Raw genomic sequence first — 19065 nt, 5'->3', positions numbered from 1 at the left:
ATGGACTTGAGTTTGAGTGAACTCCGGGAGTTGGTGATGGACAGGGAGGCCTGGCGTGCTGCGATTCATGGGGTCGCAAAGAGTCGGACACGAGTCAGTGACTGAACTGAACTGAAGCTATTTTCTCTAATTTTGTATTTTCGAAAATGTCTATAAAATGAAAAATCAAGTATTACATTGTTGACCACAAACTCTGGCTAGAACATAACAAAACTACACCTTGTCTTTACACACAGTGGGATATATTCTACTTCTTCCATCAGATAGAATAAATTATCCTAACATTTTCTTATAAATGCAGTTGAAAGTAAAACATATCTCTAACTGCAGATGAATGTGGCCCTCATCTCTTTTTGATAAAGACATAAAGAATGTCTTGAGGACTTCCTTGATGGTGCAGTGGAGAAGATTCCACCTGGCAATGCAGGGTACACGGGTCTGATCCCTGGTCCAGGAAGATTCCACGTGCTGAGGAAGAACCAATCGGTGCCACACAATAGCAGAGCGTGAACTCTAGAACCAGAGAACTGCAACTACTGAAGCCCGAGTGTCTAGAGCCTGTTCTGCACAAGAGAAGCCTGAGCACTAGGGAGAGTAAGCTCCACTCACCGCAGCTAGAGAAAAGCCCACAGAGCAACAACGACCCAGCACAGCCCAAAATAAATTTTTAAAAAGTCCTGAACGTTTTACCATCTTATCCCGGCATTGCATTTTCTTTCCATACAGAGGAAAGCTGTGGCTGTCCCACTCAGCTGCAGGCTCTTTTCACAGCATCTCCTCTAGGACGAAATGCTATTTTCACACGTAATTGCCACAGTGCTTATTTCTCTGCCAGGCTGGCCTGGGAGAAGCTTCTCACCTGCATTTTACACACCTGCTTCATGGAGGACAGCTTCTTATCCCACCTTAGAATTACAATGCAGCTGGGTTTTAACTATCTTACGAGGTTCCTCCTCCTACTCCTCATTACATCTGTGAAGAGCGAACTTTTTCTGTGACAGGAAAGAATGTGAAGTCAAAAGGAGGATTTGACTTGCCAGAGTCACAGATTTTCAGTCAATAAGCACACTAGCTTCCTTCCCCAAGTTCACTCCCCATCCCACACGTGTGCACTGGGAAAAGACAAGACGCGCAATGACAGAAACAGACAGACCCTGCAAATATTCATTCTCCTTCATTAAAAATGTTAAGTTATAAACATTTTGATTCATAAATAGTCAAAGTGCATGGTGCCCCTCATCCTTTCTTGAAGCCAAATGTCCTGCCCTCCTAGAGCTTTCACCAACCCTCTCCAAAACCAGTATTTTACCCCAAAGAGGTAAGTCTTCCCCAGTTCCCTGAGTTCACATTTATTTAATGCTACAGGCCCACCTAGCCCTGCCCAAGAAAAGGACCAGTCATTGTCCCAGGAGGGCAGAAAGGGCAGGGAGTGCACAATGGGGAAGGGAAGAGCTCCCAGGTATGGGCAGCTCCTCCTGGGTGGGAGAAGCCAGGTTTTTAGTCTTAAAGGAATGATCTCCCTGTCAAAGATAAGTTGATTTTGCAAAAGGCTGGAGTTGAAAGGAAGGTTGAACAGTCCTCTAGGCTCCTCCAGCAGACCCTCTGCAGACCCACGGTCCTGAGGCTCAGTTCAGGGCCCTCTGCCCCCATGGGAGGTGCACAGTTCACAGTGTTCCGTAGACGCTGACTTTGACCAGAGAGATGCTCTCCATGTACTGGTTCCGGCCTTTCTCATACAGGACATAGAGTTGTGGGGCCTGGTCCTTCCCACCCATGCTGCCCTCCAGGGCGGTCAGCGATGAGTAGCCACTGGGCCCCGGCCACAGCTGGACCGTCTCCTTCCTCCAGGAGGTACCATTGCTGAAGCTCCAGCGCAGGGTCAGGTTCACTCCTGGGAACAGCAGCAGAGTCAGGGGGACGAAGGGCCTCCCTCCTGGACAAGGCGGCCTTCTTTCGGTCACAGGGGCTCCCCTGCCCACCCCACCCCACCTGGCATATACTCACGGAACTCTGGATGGGCTGGGTTGGAGAAGAAGACAATGCCAGAGCTGGTGGCTACAGCCCCTGCAGCTACCACAGGGTCCACGAGCTCCGTGTCAAAGGTCACATCCCGAGGCCTCAGGGTGTCACAGGCGTCGTAGCTGCGGAGGATGATGCGGCAATGGCAGTGGTAGTTGTTTTGGTTCCGCGCGTTGATGACGACTGAGCCGTCGGGGAGCTCGTAGGGCTGAGTGGAGAGAAGAGGGCTTCAGGAAGACCCAGGGCAGGGCCAGGGCCCAGGGCCCCGTCCCCAAGGGAGCAAGGCTGACTGGCACAGAGCTGGGCAGCTAGACCCGGGGTCTGTGAGTGAAACAGGTCTCTGGAGGGCCGAGCAGGTCGGGCGGGTGGGGAACAGCCTGTGGAATCCTCACCTGGCACTCGTCAGGGTTGAAGTCGTTTTCCCGCTTGGGCTGGCCATAGGGGATGCCGCTGACCCCACCTCCATAGCGCCAGGAGACGCCGTGGTCATCGCTGAGCAGGCAGAACACCCCATCCCGCTCCAGTGTCCCGTGTCCACACACGATGAGCCGGCCCTTCCGAGGCTCCCGCTGTTTCTGTGGGGAAAGGATCGGGATGCTGCAGACAGAGACAGCGAGGAGGCTCAGGCAGGGAAGGGGGACCCCTCACCTCCTAAGTTTGAGGATACACCCAGTCCCCTGCCCTTCTGTCCTTGCTGCAGGTCCTGCAAGCCTTGCAAACACCCACTGACTGAATTTAGCTTTTCGGCAGAATAAACTTCTTGGGGGCATACAGGGTATACTCTGGACAGGCTGTGCAAAGGACAAGGAGGCCTAGCCACAGGCATCGGATGGGAGCTTAAACCTAACCTGTGTTCGTGGACCAAGCTGTGGCCCATGGCACAGGCTTGTGTCTGCCCAAATGAAGGAGAGGTTTTTTTTCCCTAATCTGCATGGGATTTTCTAATTTTTTTCTAATCTGTACATGGATTCAATTCAGCTGCTCAGTCATGTCCGACTCTTTGTGAGTCCGTGGACTACAGCATGCCAGGGTTCATGGATTGTTACATGGTTTGGGGCAGCCCTGTGGACAACCCCCAAATAGAATGCCACTGGCAAAATTCCACCTTCCCTGGGTAGAGTGTTCTTCCCAGGACGTCCCTTTCTTCCACGGAATCCCATCTAAAACTGAAAAGTCTGACTTCACAGGATCTTGTCCTTGCGAATGAGTCTGTTTTGGGGCAGAGTCTCTACAAGGCAGCTCCTTCCACCCATCTTAGGACAGAGACCTGAATGCCAGAGCCTGGTCCTGGGGCGAACATCTCGGTGCCTATATCCAGGGAGAGGTTCCGTGGCGAGCTCCAGGAAACACCGTCATCCTTGCTCCACACCAGCATGGTAGAGGCCACCTGGCAGCCAGCCTTATGAGCACAGAGGGAATAGAAAAGGAAGACCACGCCTGTCGTCGTGTCGCTCACCACTGCCCCCAAGTTCAGCCCATCTGGGGTCTCCCCATCATCCACAATGAAAGCTGTCGGAGACCATGTGCTGCCTAAAGAAAAAAAGGAAGAGACCCAGGGTAAGCACTTTGATGGTGCCCTTTCCACCACTCCCTGCCATTTTTACCTCCTGGCTAGGGACCCAAGGCTTTATGATGGCCCCAAGGCCTACAAAATCTGCCCCTCCTTACCTCTCTGACCTTCTACCTTTGTTCACTCCATCCAGCCACACAAACTCCTCATTTATTGAATATCTCCCTCCCTCCTTGGGGCATCTAAGCTTGTTGCACTGCTTAGCATGCTCTTTCTCAAGGCTCACTCACCTCCTCTGAGTCTGCTAAAATGTCATGTACTTAACACTGCAGTCAAACTCTCGCACTCTCCTTATCTCTTGCCCTATTTTGTGTTTTTCCACTGTACTTATTACCTCCCAACAAAAAAAATACATTGTTATTTATTATGTATATTGTCTGTCTCCCCCATCCCCTATCCTATGAAGGCAAGGTGGGGTGCTCTGTTTTGTTCATAACTGTATTTACAGAACCTAGAACAATGCCAAGTATATCGTAAGTGTTCAATAAATGTTTGAATGTATGCTCAACTCCTTGGTGGTCCTAATTTCCAGCTCACTGCCCTGACACCTTCCCTCCTCAGGTTCTCTCTACTTCTCAGGGATCCAGCAGCCTTAGGGCCCTAAAGGCAGGTCAAGCTCCCCACCCATCCAACGTCTTGTGACCCAGTCATCTTTATACCCTGGTCCATAGACCTCCGCAGAGCTATGAATTTAGCTCCTTTATCCGATGTCGACATTTTTCTGGCTTCAGCAAAGGCGAGGAGAGTGCCCCGAGGAGTGGTGGTGATGAGAGGGATTCGGAAGGTGTCCACGGAGCCGATCTGCTTCCCACTCACCCACAGCAGTTGCTCCATGGTCACAAGTGGATGAACCTAGGAAGAGGAAGGGTCAACAGAACAAAGGTGACTTTGGGTTTTAGAGTGAATGAAGAGAGGCTTGGAGTCAGATTTCTCTGGGAGAGGCACGGTGATGGGGATCCAGTGTGCGAGCTGAGGTCCCAGAACTAGGAAGGGGAACCCGAGGAGAGTTTAGAGCGAAACTGGTGGCTCAGAGCGAGGAAGGGGCTACGTACGACTGGAGAATGAGCCCTCGGGGACAGGGAGACCTCAGAGGGAAAGAGGACAAGGACCAGAGAGGGAAAGGGACTAGCAAAGGAGGACACGGGGTCGGAGGGTTCCTTGGAGGAGAAAGTGATCAGCAGCCCCTGTCCCGTCCGCGTGGGTGGGGGACGGAGCTATGCGAATGGGGACCCACCAGATTGAAGTCATCCTCTGCCTCGGCCCCGACTCCTGCAGGAGACAACAGCAGCAGGAAGATCGCGGAAAATATCTGAACCCTACAGATTCCGCATAATCGCAGCATTCGCGGTCTCCTGGGTTTGCCCAAGGGCACTATACCGGGTCCCTCTTCAATCATCTCTCCCTCGCGGCGGTCACGACCCTGGCCCCCAGGACGCGGGTTGGAGTCGATCAACTGACCCCGGCCCTTTAAACTCTCGGATGTCTACCCCAAACCCGGCCCACACCCAGCCGCCTAGCCGCGCTTCCGCGACTCTAACTGGTCCTCATAGGACTCTGCACGTGACCTTCAGCGATTCAGAGCCACTTCTTCCAATTGGCCGTCTTTGAAGCCCTGGGGCGCGTGACCCAGGCGGGAAGCATATTGGATGGGGTGAAGGGGGCTGGCATTACTCCGCAGAAACCTTTTGATTGGTCAAGGCATCTGGGTACGTCATAGGGGCGGGGCCTACTTTAAAGAGCCGGCGAGGTTAAAAAGGCTGCATGTAATCTTGGATGAAATAAAAGTCCGAGAATTTTTGAGAAAACAAAATAGCAATTTTTTAATAAAATCTTTTTACTACAAAAGCGTGATCTGGAAGGCGGGGAGGCTGTACAGGCGAGAGACAGTCCGGGATCAGGTCCGCATCTCTCACTTCTTCCTCTTCTTGTCTCCCGGAGTCCCCTTGTTCTTCTTGCCCAGAATCTTCAGAAGGCTCTTGGACATGTAGTAGGGCCGGTCTGCTGAGCCATCATTCCGCTCCAAGTCTTCCACTAAGGCGCGACATAGACCGTAAGAACGAACCTTTGGGAGCCAACCCCACTACCCGGGAAAATGAGGGACTAAGAGACAGCTGCCTTGTTTCCAGACTGCACCACCACCGGCTGGTTTGGGGAGCAGTTTTTGTAACCTATGTAATCATGTAATCGTGTCCTCATCTGTAAAGTGGGGTGAACGATACTATATTTCATAGCGCGATAAGGGTTAACGGAAAAAATACATGTCAGTTGCTTGACAGAGAGCCTGGTACACCGGAAACTGAATAAACGCCTACAGTATGGTAAGGAACTCCCCACTCACTACAGCCACCTGCTCGGAAGTCTCCTGGGGCTAAGTTCTTCCCTAGTTTTTCTTGGAAAGATACCAGAGGCCTCTGCCCTAGAATGCCCCTTCTTGAGAGAGCCCAGGAACCTGGGAGCTCATTCCCTCCGTTCTTCCCAAACACCTGCCCTGAGGATGTTAGAAGAGGCTCTGGCTCCTGTAACTCACAAAGTCGCTGTTTTGGTACTTTTAAGCTGAGGAGAGGAGGTGGGGGGTGGGGGTGGGCTGCCTTGTCACTCACAGAAACAGAGGAAAAGAGTGTCCACACACATTCCAAAAACGCTGAAGAAGCCGCTGGCGATGAGGTAGGCCCCTAGAATGCAGACCTGGAAGACACAAGGCTCCCCATAGTGTACCTTTGGAGAGTTGGAGAGTGAGGTGGGGGTGGGGGGGGGGGTGGAGGGGTGGGAGGATGAGAAGGTATGGAGTTGGGGGGAAGGTGGGAACGTGTCACTCACCATGATGGGCAGCCAGTAATAGTTGAGTTGAGGATTCTCAAAGTTTTTACCCAGTCTAGGGATGCGACCCGTGAAAAAAAAGAAGGACAGGACCCCTATGGGAGAAATCTGGATGTCACTATCACTGTCTGAGGTCACTTCTTAAACTGTCCAGTGCCCCTGTCCTCTGTCCCTGTAACTCCCTGCCCTGGTCCTTACCGACACCTCCAACCACCAGCAGCTTCCCAAAGAATAGTAGCAGGTCTGTGACTTTGTCCAGGACGACCACCCTGTACAAGGGGTTAGAATAGGTTGGGGATAAGAGGCCTGCCCGGGCTGGGAATAGCACTGGCTGCATAATTTGCTGATAGATGCAAAATGAAAGCTGTTCACATTTCAAGATGGAGGTAGCAGATTAAACCAAGCTCAAGGCCCTTCTGAGCACAGCACACTTGTGGGTGGGAGATGACAGGGGTGGGGGTGGGGGGTGGTGACAGCCTGACCTGACAATGTTCCGCATGAGCAGCATGAAGGCGTTTTTGGCTGAGACACAGAAATTCTTCCCGTAGATGGCAATCTGGGTGAGGTGGCAATTTCAGAGTTAGCTGTGGTGAGCTCACCTGGGCCAGGGCGGGAGGTCAGGGTCAGGAGTGCCCAGAGCAAGGGGTTGCTCATATAGTGCGCTCACCATGATGTATGCATTGCGGTTCAGGAACTTGATGAACTTTTCCAAACACCAGAGGCAGCACTTGAAGCAGCACAGGATACAGCGAGTCAACGGGTTCTGGGCTCCTGGGGATAAGAAAGGCTCATGTTTGGTCACTGGCCCCTGATAGGTGCCCCTGCCCCATCAGGGATACAGCTGATTAGCCCAGCCTCGGCCAGCCCCCAGCCTCTGCTCACCTCTCAGTTTGTGGTCAATGTATTCCAGGATGACCCGGGCTATCTGCACCAGGGTCAGGATGAGGGCTCCAAAGGCTAGTGACCCTGTGTGGTAACTGCAGGGGATTGGTGGTCAGAGGCAGCCCCAGGACCCCTGGGCCTCCTACGTTCACAATTCCCAGTCCTCTGCCCTGGACTTACCGTAGTGTGCGCAGGAAGGCAGAGCCCAGGGGAAAGGTAGGGATGTCCCGGGGCTTGTGGAAGGCCCAGTAGAAGGAAGCAAAGGCCCCAGCCAGGACACACTGGCCCAGGGCCAGTACCCAGTTGATGGTCCAGAATAGCCCCAGAACTGCATAGATTTGCAAGTTGAAGAGAGAACGCTGTGCCAGGCCTGTGGACTGGTAGCCCTGGAAGACGCACATCAGCCCGGGACAAGAGGAGTTCACTTGCTCCTGTGGAGGAGGGCAGAGGATGGAAACAGGCTTCCCAGAGCTGGGGAAGCCCATTCCTTCTAGGAGATTTATCTCTGGGTTCAGACAGGGTTCAGCTTGCCTATTGTGTGAGCACAATTTGCTTCCTTCAGTCTCCAGTCTCTGCAATAGCACAAGAGCTCCCAGGCTGTGCTGTTGTGCCGCTGCTGCGGCTCAGTTGTGATCGGCTCTGTGACCCCGTGGACTGTAGCCCACCAGGCTCCTCTGTCCATGGGATTTCCCAGGCACGAATACTGGAGTGGATTGCCTTTTCCTACTCCAGGGAATCTTCCTGACCCAGAGATTGAATGCTTGTCCCTCGTATCTTGTGTGTTGGCAGGCAGGTTCTTTACCACTGTGCCACCTGAGAAGCCCTGTTGTAGCCAGGCCTTAATGGTATGGAAGCAGTGTGACCAGTGCCTAGCTCTCCCTTGGACTCCATCAGCTGTCCTCTTCCAGAGCAGCCTCTGCAGCTTCAACCAAAACACTTTCTAGCAAAGTTAAACAGACTGGGTACCAGATGATAATAAGGAATTGTTCATTTTGCTTGGTGTGATAATGGTGTAATGGTTATGCTTTTAAAAAGTCCTTATTTGTTGAGATCCATCCTGATATATTTATTGATGAAATGGCACAGTATTCAGAATTTGCCTCTTAAAGCTCCAGAAAAAAAAAAAAAAAAAAATTGCAGGGGCTTGGGGAATGGGTGGGGAGACAGAGAAAAAGAACAGAAAGCTGAATGTTATGGAATCTGAGTATGGGGATTCTCCATGTTTGTGTGTGTCTGCAAACGTCTCCAATAAAAAGTAAAAAACACAGATTTGTCTCCTAAAGCAAAGGAAATAAACAAGTGGGACCTACTAAACTCACAAGCGTTTGCACATTAAAGGAAACTGTTGAAAAATGAAAAAAACAACCTACTGAATGGGAGGAAATATTTGCAAATGACATGATCAATAAGAGATTAATAGCCAACATATAAAAACAGCTCATACAATTCAACATAAAAAAGAAAAACAAACACACACACCTGATTTAAAAATGGGCAGAAGAACTGAACAGACATTTTTCCAAAGAAGAAATGTGGATGGGCACCAGGCACATGAAAAGATACTCAACATTGCTAATCATTAGGGAACTATACATCAAAACCACGAGATATCACGTCGTACCTGTCGCAATGGCTCTCATCAAAAAGAATATGACAGATGTTGGCAAGGATATGGAGAAAAGGAAACCCTTGTATACTGTTGATGGGAATGTAAATTGGTTCAGTCACTGTGGAAAACAGTGTGGGAAGTTTCTCAGAAAGCTAAAAATAGAACTACCATTATGACCCAGGAATTTCACTTCTGGATATATATCACCCCTCAAAAAAAAAAACAAAAAAAACAAAACCCACTAATTGAAAAGATCCATGCTCTCCCAATGTTCATAACAGCATTATTTTCAATTGCCAAGGTGTGGAAGAAACCTAAGTGTCCATTAACAGATGAATGGACAAAGATATGGTGTATATCAATATATACAGTGAACTACTACTCAGCCATAAACAGGAACATTTGCAGCAACATGGATGGACTTGGAGGATGTTATGCTAAGTGAAATAAGGCAGACAGAGAAGGACATATACTGTATGATATCACCTATACGTGGAATCTAAAAAATTCAACCAACTAGTGAATATAACAAAAAAGATTCAGACTCATAGAGGACAAACTAGTGGTTACCAGTGGGGAGAGGGGAGCTGGATGGGGCAATATAACTACTTGGTATAAAATAAGCTGCAAGGATATATTTATAGCATGGGGAATATATCCAGTGTTTCATAATAAGTATAAGATGGGTTTGCCTTTTAAAAATTGTGAGTCACTATCTATACACTTGTAACTTATATAATATTGTACATCAATGATACTTAAAAAATCAAACAAACAAACTTCTCTTTCCATGGGACTTCCCTGGCCGTCCAGTGGTTAAGGCTCTATCACTGCACGGGGCTTGGGTTCTATCCCTTGTCAGGGAACTAAGATCCCACGTGCCACGTGATGCAGCAAAAAACAAACAAACAAACAAACAAACAAACAGACCCAAAACGAAAGTTTTTCCATAAAATGTGACAAAAATCTTGGTAACTGTTGAGACTGATTGTATGTTTGAAATTTTATAACAAGAGGGAAACTACTTTCCACTTTTTATATAATTGTGGGTTTGTGTCTGTTGCCACCGCTAGGTCCTAAGCAAGTTGAAAGCAACAACTACTTCATCTGGGGCTTTGTATAAGCAGTGCCTGGATCCTCCTTAAGTGATCTCCCTCTCCTTTTTCAGTGTGTGGCCAATGTCTGTGGGTGTGCTTCCCTGGTGGCTCAGGGGTAACGAATCTGCTTGCTAACGCAGCAGACACAAGTTCCATCCCTGGGTCAGGAAGATCCCCTGGAGAAGGAAATGGCAACCCACTCCAGTATTCTTACCTGGGAAATTCCATGGATAGAAGAGCCTGGTGGGCTACAGTCCATGGGGACTCAAAGAGTGGGGACACAACTGAGCAACTAAACAACAATGCCTGTGGGCACAGCCCATGGTCCCAGTTCTGATGCGGTGGCCACATGAAAGCTTTGACAGTAAATACCCAGCAGTCCAGCCCCATCTCCCTGGGAAGCTCACAGAGGAGAGTTTGGGGAAGCAGTTTCTCTCCTGAGCACCCAGGGAACCCACCTGCCTACTGCCTAGAACAGTGTGTTCTGAGGAAGACTAAAAATAACCTAAACAAAACCCACCTACAGATACCAGCTCTTATCAGGTGTCAGGCATTATACTAAGCACTCTCATGTACCCAGTGTCCTTTCATCTTCTCGGCTACCCTGAAGCACAGATATTAAGATTATCTCCATTTGACAGGTAAGTGAAGTGAGACAGAAAGGATGAAGTGGTCAATGTTCCTCTGGGCAGAGAAACGTCCTGAGGAGGGAGGGCGATGTTCTGGGATCTGCCTGCCCCAGGGCCTGGCGGCACAGCACGCCTCCTCTTCCAGCACAAGGGGAGGGGGAGGTGCTCTGTAGGAGATCTGGAGTCTGCTAGGGGCCTGCTGTGTGACCCTGGGTAAGCCCCTTGCCCCGTCTGGTCCTGTCTCCTCTGCACAATGAGGGATTTGGACCACTTGGCCTCTAAGTTCCCCTCAGCCTTCTTGACGCCCTCCATGACACCCCCAGATCCTCACCGTGGGGTCGCATGATGTATTCATGGGCACTTTCTCACAGCCAGGCAAACTGCTGTTGGGCGCCCAGAACACGTACTGAGGTTGCCCCGATGTGGCCAGGAATCCAGAGGGGAGTCAAAGAAAGCACGATGACGGGGGGCCTCCACAGACCCCCTCCCCTCCTCAGCCACCCCTTCCCGGGCGCTTGAGCAGGTTGCTCACTGCACAGAGGGGCTGAAATTCAGCCTGTGCTTGCTCTGTCATGGCAGGGCTGTGTCTGCTGGGCAGAGGGGTGCCTTCTTCCAACGGCACTAGTATTGTCCTGCCCCCCACCCCCCAAGGGCTTCAGGAGGGGTGAGCCATGTGGGCAAAGGATACAGAGCGATTATAGCCCAGTAGGCAATGCAGACAAGCAGGAAGGCGAAGGTGACCAGCGGGTAGAACATGGTGGACATCATGTATCCTACAGCCCTGCAAGGGAGATGAGCGCAGTCCATCAGTGAGGCCACCCCCCACCCCCCCCACCCTCTCTTGGGGTTGACCCTGGCACAGGCCACACCTCTGCCTTCTCCGGGGCCTGCCCCATACCCCTAAGACTGGGCACATAGTAGGTGTTCATTGGAAGAACTGAATTGAATAAATCAGGCTCAAGAGAACTTTAGAGGAAACTAGAGTCACAAATGGAGAAGGCAATGGCACCCCACTCCAGTGTTATTGCCTGGAGAATCCCAGGGACGGGGGAGCCTGGTGGGCTGCCATCTGCGGGGTCACACAGAGTCGGACACAACTGAAGTGACTTAGCAGCAGCAGCAGCAGAGTCACAGAGAAGCCACCAGGGGGGGCTTTAGGGACAGTAAGGGCCTATTTCCTATTTTAGGCACTCGACAAGACACTAATTAATTTAATTCTTATGACCACCCTACAATATAGGAACTATTACCACCTCCATTTTACAGATGAGTAAACTGAGGCACAGAAAGGCTAAACTTCACAGCAGTGTTAATCACCATGCTGTGCTACCCCCTTTCCTCCACTGCCCTGCCACCTTTCCAGCGCTCCCATTTCGGGCCCACCCTTTGCCCTCTGCCCCTTCTCCTTCCCAGGCAGGCCTGACCTGCTGGCCTCCTTCAGGAGGGCGATGGCGATGCAAATCCGCTGCCGCAGGAAAATGAGCATCAGCAGCAGGACGCCTTCGAGCACAGCCAGTATGATCACTGAGGGTAGACAGGGGGCAGAGGGGCCTGGGTCAAGGCCAGGGCAGCTTTTGGGCAGCCAGTGGTTCACGGTAGGCAGGGCACTCACAGGCGGCTAGCCAGGTCTCCTGAACGTTTCTGTAGGCACTGAGGTTGGTGGTGAAGCCCAGCTGGGAGATGGAGGCGCCCTTGTCCCGCAGCACGCGGTATTCTTCCCAGCAGTGGTAGATGCCATATGCGAGCACGCTCAGCACCCCTATGATCAGCACAAACACCAGGGGCCCGGCCACCAGCCGTAGAAGCAGGATAAACAGCAGGCTCAGAACCAAAGCCACGCCTAGTGCACTGTGGGCAGGGAAATGTAAGTGAGGGTCACCCCACATTGCTCGGCTCTTTCCCTGTGCAGAGGCCCACAGATGTCTTTCCTCAAACCCCTAATGTCTCCAAATCAGAACCACCTCACCCCACCCCCTGCTTTTCTTATAAATCCTGTTGGACTTGGGATCCTTTCCGATCTCTGGCTCCTCCTCCCCTGCCCAAAGCTTCTGTTTCAGACGGTGGTCTAGGGGACAGAGAGGCACAGTGGGGAGAAAAGAAGGACAAGAGGGCAGAGGAACCTGGTGACTCACACAAGAATCCAATACCAGGACTGGGCAAAGTCTTCAAAGATCTTGACACTGATGTCACGGGCATTGAGGCTGTCGAGAAGACCACTGTTGGAGAGAGAGAGAGTCAGATGGGGCTGTGAGTGGGAAGGAGGGGTGGGACAGAGATGGAAGGGCAAGGGAGTGCCCACCTGATGCTCTGGGAGATAGATGTGTTGGAGATCCCTGGGAGCTCCGGCACCGTACTATTGGTCCATGGGAAACAGCGCCCCAGAGCTGGAGGGAAAGAACCGGGGGGAGGGGGGCCACAGAGCTGACTTCAGAGTCTCTGGCCCCTGCCCCGCTCCCCACCCCTGAACTGCTGCTACTCTGTCCAGTAGAGAAGGGCTCTGCACTCTGCAGAGGGCAGTTCTTGACTCCACAGCAGAAAGGGAGCACCTGCCCCAAGGAGCCCAGTCCGGCTTCCTTCACTGTCTCTTCATGCCCCTTCCTCCATGCCCTGCCACTACCTCGGGTAGACCCTCCTGCCTCTTGCAGCACCTCCACTCCCACCCCTGCCACCCTTCAATTCAGCCTCTGCTAGAGTGCCTGGGAGACAAGGCACAGGAGGGACCTGGCATTCCAGGCTCAAGGTCACTCTGCTAGACGCCCTACCCTGGAGAGTGCCCACGCTTGACGTCCAGGCTGTGAGTCCCCATAGTCTGAACCCAGCCCCTTTCCCCTCCTCTCTGTACCTTTGCTCTCCCTCCTCTAGAAATTCCATCCATTATGCCCCATTCAGCTCCATCTTCATCTCCCCTCCTCCAGGAAGCCTTCTCACCCCGCCCCCACCCCTCTCCTCTGGCACCTATTATGTGCCTACAAAGCCATTTATCACCACCCTCACAACAGCTTTGTCATGCTTGCTTTGGTATTTACATTCTAAAGATAAGAAAATAAGGTTCAGAGAGGCTGAGTTATTTACCTAAGACCACACACCTGGAAAGTGCTAGAAATTAAACCCAGATCTATCTGATTCTGGAGCACTCATTTGGAGATACTTCCTAGTGCACACATTGAGAGCTGGATATCTTTTCTCATGCTATAGTTAAAAAAAAATTTTTTTTTTTCCCATGGAAAGTATTTCCATGAGGTTTGCAGGATCTTAGCTCCCTGGCCAGGGATCCAAACTGTGCTCCCTCCAGTGGAAACACAAAGCCCTAACCATTGGGCAACCAGGGAATTCCCCTCAATTTTCTTTTCTTTTTTTTTCTGTTAAAAATAACATTCACTATTGGGGAAAAAAGCATACAGAGGGAAAAATAATCAGCCATGATCCCATCACTAGACACAGCCCTTTAACACTTGGGTGAACGTCCTTCCAGTCTGTTCCTGCGCCTGCACATAAATGCCCGTGTGCACATTCACCCGTGTACGTTCTCGTGGGAATCTCATGCAACTGCTCTGGGAACACCTCTGATCTCAGCACCTGGGAAGCAGTTTTCATCTTCACTTCACCTGTCCCTGGAGCCTGGCATGCAGCAGGTGCCTAATAAGCACTGGTGATCGGACTCCAGGATGATCAGCAGAGGAAAAAAGGCCAAGACCTGATGCCTGTTCCTATTTTGTTACAGAGTAGCTGTGTGACTTGACTCTCTCTGAGCCTGGTTTCCTCAAACACCTAGGACTGGATGAGTCTGAGAGAGGAATGTGGCTTCTCACCTGGAGTGGAAGGCAGGAGGAAACTGGGGCAGAGCTCCTGTTGCAGGCTTTGGAGTACTTGCTGGAGGGTGGGGAAAGACAGACAGACACACAGACACAGAGCAGGATGAAGGAAGGAGCCATCCTCTTTCTCCCACCATGATCATCTACCCCTCCGCCTCCCATCTTCCCTCATTATGGATGCTCCCTGGGGACAGCAGTGATGTTGGGGGCAGCGCTCACCATGTTCCCAGGCACCCCTGGCAGACAGAATTTCCTATCTGCTGCGTAGAAGACCTGTTCGACCGTCTGTGAGAACTGTTTCGGTTCCACGGTCCATGGGGCCTTTGGGCAGGAGGATACACACACCTGGGGGCAGAGAGCATGCTGAGGGGCTGGTACCCAGACCCTGGGGGGAGATCAGGGGACAGATGCAGGCCCCAGACTCTGACCTGGGACGTGGGGCACGTCAGGCCATTCTGGGCGATCGCAATGATGTTAGTGTTTAGGACGCAGCTGAAGATGTTGAAGTATAGGAGATATGGTTTCTCTCTGTAGGAGAGAAGGAAACATATGCATGAGCGCTTGGTCAAGCTCAGGGAGAGAGAAGGACTGCCAAAGCTGTACCTCTAGATGTGGCCAGTGTGACCCAGACACGCACCACCCAGCTCCTGACTGCAGGAAGCTTAGCCCAGCTGGGGAGGTGTGGAGACAGCCGAGAGTTTCCCAGAGGAACTCAGCATTGCCACTGCTAACAGATGGTTAAGAGCTTAAACTCTGGAGCCAGATCATCACCCAACTTTATGACCCTAACCACTCACCACCTCAGTTCCATCAGATGTAAAATGATAGTATCTGCCTCACAAGGTTGAAATGAGTTTGTGAGTGTAAAGTACGCTGCCTGCCTGGAACATAGTCAATGCCAGATGAATGTTACTGTATTTTTAAAAAAATATTTATATATTTACTTTTTTATTTGGCTGTGCTGGATCTTCGTTGCAGTTATACAGGATCTGTGGTTGTGGCATGTGAACTCTTAGCTATGGCATGTGGGATCTGGTTTCCTGACCAGGGATCAAAACTCGGCCCCTTGCATTGAGAGCACGGAGTCTTAGCCACTGGACCACAAGGGAAGTCCCAGCAGCTTTATTATGTATCAAGCGTTTTCTGCATGCTGGAACTGATAGTGTTGCTTCTGGAATCATCCTTGTGTTTCAGAAGAGGAACTCCAAGTTCAGGGAGGTTGAGTCTCTTGCCAGAGATCACAGACCAGAACTTACTTAGTGCAGTTGGAGATGAAAATGCCCATCTCTGAACTCTAAAACCCACGCACTCAACCATGACTCTGCTGCCTCCCAGTTCTGGGTGTCTGGGAAGCCACTGGCCAGCAGTGGGGGCTGTTCTACACAGTGAGATTCAGGGAAGCTGAGGTGGAGTCCATGCCCTATTGCACCTCCCTCCTGCCCCCTTTCCTGTCTTCATACTCACTTGTTCTCCCCGACCCCGCAATAGGCCCCCGTGGAGTTCCTGGGGTAGAGGACTTGTTTGGGGTCTCCGTACACCCAGGCTGGAGATAGAGACATGCAGAGAAATCATCAGGAGCGGAGCACAGGGACTTAAGAGGGAACAGCCACGGAATGGTCCCTCCCTGGGGCAGTAATGTCCCCCAGCCACTGCCTCAGCTCTGCCCAGCCAGAAACTCACCCAAGATCCCCACGGCGATGTAACCCAGAATGAAAACGAAGAAGAGCACACAGCAGATGATATCTGTGCAGCTCCTGGGAGAGAAATGAGGAAGACACCTGGAGAGGGGGTGCTGTGGTAGGGGGAGCATGGTCTGGAGGAGTCATGCTTTGGAGAGTTGGGGGGATGCTAGAAAGTAGGCGTGGGTAGGTTTAATTTTATAATCTTTTTTTTTTTTTAAAGAAAAACCTTTTCCTGGACGAGTAAACTTTCTTCTGAAGTTTAACACAAGAAAGGGCACAATTCAGAAGTGCTCAGCTGGGTGAATCTTCCCAAAGGACACTTGCCTGTGCAGCCAGCTCCCAGCTGAAGACACAGAATATCACCAGCAGTCCAGAAAGCTCCTTGGGCCCCTCCACCCACGACAGTCTCCCCAGGGCCACCACTCTCCTGGGGCAGGAGATTTTCCTTCCACAAATTTCTTAACAATATTCCAGTAAATAGAAAGCAGAACCAAGACCCTGCCCAGCCCCCTGCCCCCACCAGCATAGTACCCAGAACTTACCTGTTCCTGATGGGGCCTCGAAAGGAGGGGTCATATTTGGCTGGTTTCCCTGAAGGGCAGGGGGAGGAGCGTGGGGAGTGAGACATTGAGAGGCATCTCTTTCCCCCAGTTTCTAGTCTCTCCAAATCCCTACCCACCGCAAGGTCTACCCTAAGCCCTGTCCTCAGGGCACTCAGGAATTTGGAGGGAGAAAGAGAGGGGCAGGGCTGGCAGGAGGGGAGAGCAGAGAACACGGAGAGTGGGATCCAGGCTTGCTCAGCAACTTTGCTGCTCCCTGTGAACTCCAACCAGGAGGCCTTGGAGGTAGGGGGGAAGGGCGGCCTTTTATGGGTCATTTATGCTCACACCTCAAGGCTCTTCACCTCCTTCCTCCACCCTGGCTCCTTTCTTCCGAGTCTCTTCTCTAGCTGGGACGTGGGATTCTGCGTTCAGTCATCTCAGTGGCTCTCACATCCCAGTCCTTGTCCTTCCCCCTCTCTGCACCCCTACTCAGGGTGGGCGCAGTCCCTCCCACATCTGCCCCAGTCCTTCCCTCCACTCTCTGGCCCCAGGCTGTGGGGAAAGAAGCTGGAGCCAAAGGTATCAATTCCTGTAGGACCTGGAGAGGGAGGAGACCCACCCCCAACGCTGTAGACCTCCTGCCCCGAAGGGACCTTAGTCCCCAGCTGCCGCCAGCCTCCTCTCCGGGGGAGCGGTCAGGCTGACACCTGAGCCGGCAGTTGAGATTGCTGTGGCCACAAGTCCTGTTCCTGGTCCTCCCTGAGTACACACGGGGAGGAGGTGGGGCCAGGCCGCCAGGGTCCCATGTGGGACACAGGCGGGGGTGAGAATCTGGGAAGGGGTGTGGCCCCTTCTCCTAGGTGCCCTGGACTCTGTCCCTCCGTGGTTCTGGGACATGATGTCAATGATTGACCCAAAACCTCTCCAGGAAGTCTGTGGGGCGTCCCCACTGCTCCTTCCCCTACCTCCCTTCTGACCAAGCCTTACCTTGGGCAGGTCCCTCCCTTGGGGTTCCCTCCTGGCCCGACCAGGGCAGGCCCCTGAACCCCAGGGACTCTCTGCAGGCAGGCCCCCAGTCCTCAGTGCACACAGGGATCCCAGAAGCTGGTCCCCATTTCCTCTCCCTGCAGATTCCCCACCCCCACCCCCACACTAATCCCTGGGACCCCTGGGGCAGGCTCCCAGCCTTTGTTCCTCACAGACGCTCTGGAGACGAGCCACCTCCTTCCTCCTCAGGCCTTACCTTTCACAGGAACCCCAGCAGGCCGCTGCCTCTTTCCTCTGGGCTCCCTCCTAACAGGGATCCTGGAGGCAGGCCCCCAGCCCCCTCTGCTGCCCCAACTCCTTACAGGGGCCCTCAGCAGAACCCACTGCCCCTGCCATTCCTCACAGTCCCTGGCACGCAGACTCCAACACCTTTCCCCTCCTGGAGACTCAAGAGTCCTGGCTGAAACTCCCCCTCTTCTCGGGGACCCCAGCTGTTCCTCCCCACAGCAGCACAGAGCCTGGCTCACTCCTCCAGCCCCTGAACTCCTTCCCCTGCTCAGGACACTGACCTTGATTCCTTCAGGCTTCACTTCCAAGGGCCATGCTCTGAGGGGGCCCCGGAATTCAGGCGTGACACATTGCCCCCTGCTCCAAGGGACTCCAGCCTCCCTTCTCATGGAGATCACAGCTTCACTCCTCAAAGGCTCCCAGCAATGGTCCCCAGTCCCTGAACCCCATACTCCTCCAAGAACCCTGACGCTATCTCCTTTCTTCCATCAGCTGTTTCCTGGGTCCTCCCCTCGGGGACCACGACTGCCCTCAGCTCCTCTCCTTAGGGTAACCCAGCCACCATTTCCAGAGCAGGCCTCCCCTCCCTGACCGGTCTCCGGGCCCCTAGCCCAGCCTCACTGCCCCCAGCCCTCCGCCTCACCGTAGGCCTCCTCGTCCTGGTCCTGTTTTCCCCCCATGGCTCAGTCTCCCGGAGTGATTGGAGCCCAGGAGACCTGGCGGCTCACCTGCCACCAGCCCCGCCCTCTGCACACGTCACAGCCCCTCCCCTGCCTGTGGTCCCCGACACACTCGAGTTCCTTCTGGACTCAGCTGAGCGCTGGAAGCTGGAGTGCGGGAAGGAAAGCCTGGGATGTGGGTCAGGTCAGGGCTCATGGTCCGTGGCCTGAGGAACTCACACACTCTAAGAAAATCCTTTAGAATTCTGTAAACTACTTCCAACTGTAATACAGTCACACCCACGCCCTCCTACCGGAAGTGTGGAGGTAAGACCTACCCTAGACTAGACTCTGCCCCACAGTAATTCCCCCCATAACCTTCCCCTTCGCCTGGAGGGCTATCCACACCAGCCACACCTGCCCAGCCCCCTTCCCATCCCCTTTCTGCCCCTTGGACCCACATTCCCTCAGG

At 52.5% G+C, this 19065-nt stretch overlaps 2 protein-coding genes across 2 annotated transcripts; both read right to left on the bottom strand.

Annotated features, from left to right (window-relative positions):
- Nucleotides 1-1155: 1155 nt before the first annotated feature.
- Nucleotides 1156-5124, bottom strand: NEU1 (neuraminidase 1). Its single transcript, XM_004018935.6, has 6 exons — nucleotides 4824-5124; nucleotides 4249-4441; nucleotides 3287-3549; nucleotides 2412-2594; nucleotides 2005-2227; nucleotides 1156-1891 (listed from the first exon to the last, which is right to left on the bottom strand). The coding sequence occupies exons 1-6, from the start codon at nucleotides 4983-4985 to the stop codon at nucleotides 1665-1667; spliced, it is 1251 nt and encodes a 416-aa protein (XP_004018984.2). The 5' UTR covers nucleotides 4986-5124; the 3' UTR covers nucleotides 1156-1664.
- Nucleotides 5125-5382: 258 nt separating this feature from the next.
- On the bottom strand, nucleotides 5383-18632 carry SLC44A4 (solute carrier family 44 member 4). Its single transcript, XM_004018933.6, has 21 exons — nucleotides 18578-18632; nucleotides 16660-16708; nucleotides 16116-16189; nucleotides 15900-15978; nucleotides 14864-14963; nucleotides 14655-14780; nucleotides 14433-14493; nucleotides 12923-13007; nucleotides 12756-12839; nucleotides 12236-12471; nucleotides 12048-12147; nucleotides 11312-11404; nucleotides 10955-11057; nucleotides 7469-7719; nucleotides 7289-7383; nucleotides 7074-7177; nucleotides 6889-6962; nucleotides 6605-6675; nucleotides 6407-6501; nucleotides 6190-6274; nucleotides 5383-5620 (listed from the first exon to the last, which is right to left on the bottom strand). Exons 1-21 carry the CDS (start codon nucleotides 18612-18614, stop codon nucleotides 5499-5501), a joined length of 2124 nt encoding a protein of 707 aa, XP_004018982.1. The 5' UTR covers nucleotides 18615-18632; the 3' UTR covers nucleotides 5383-5498.
- Between the last annotated feature and the right edge of the window lie 433 nt (nucleotides 18633-19065).

Source organism: Ovis aries, chromosome 20, assembly GCF_016772045.2.
Source record: "Ovis aries strain OAR_USU_Benz2616 breed Rambouillet chromosome 20, ARS-UI_Ramb_v3.0, whole genome shotgun sequence".
NCBI classification, from domain to species: domain Eukaryota; kingdom Metazoa; phylum Chordata; class Mammalia; order Artiodactyla; family Bovidae; genus Ovis; species Ovis aries.
The sequence above is the reverse complement of the archived record's forward strand: the minus strand, read 5'-3'. Positions and strand labels throughout refer to the sequence as shown.

Excerpts from the sequence above, each read along its gene's own strand:
- NEU1 (XM_004018935.6), bottom strand. The coding sequence starts at position 4,985 with ATGATTGAAGAGGGACCCGGTATAGTGCCCTTGGGCAAACCCAGGAGA. Across the intron at positions 4,442-4,823 it reads CAGAGGATGACTTCAATCTG|GTTCATCCACTTGTGACCAT; the intron begins GTGGGTCCCCAT and ends TCCTCTTCCTAG. Across the intron at positions 1,892-2,004 it reads CCCAGCCCATCCAGAGTTCC|GAGTGAACCTGACCCTGCGC; the intron begins GTGAGTATATGC and ends TGCTGTTCCCAG.
- SLC44A4 (XM_004018933.6), bottom strand. The coding sequence starts at position 18,614 with ATGGGGGGAAAACAGGACCAGGACGAGGAGGCCTACG. Across the intron at positions 13,008-14,432 it reads CCTCCTGCCTTCCACTCCAG|CTCTGGGGCGCTGTTTCCCA; the intron begins GTGAGAAGCCAC and ends CTTTCCCTCCAG. Across the intron at positions 6,676-6,888 it reads CTCATGCGGAACATTGTCAG|GGTGGTCGTCCTGGACAAAG; the intron begins GTCAGGCTGTCA and ends CCCCTTGTACAG.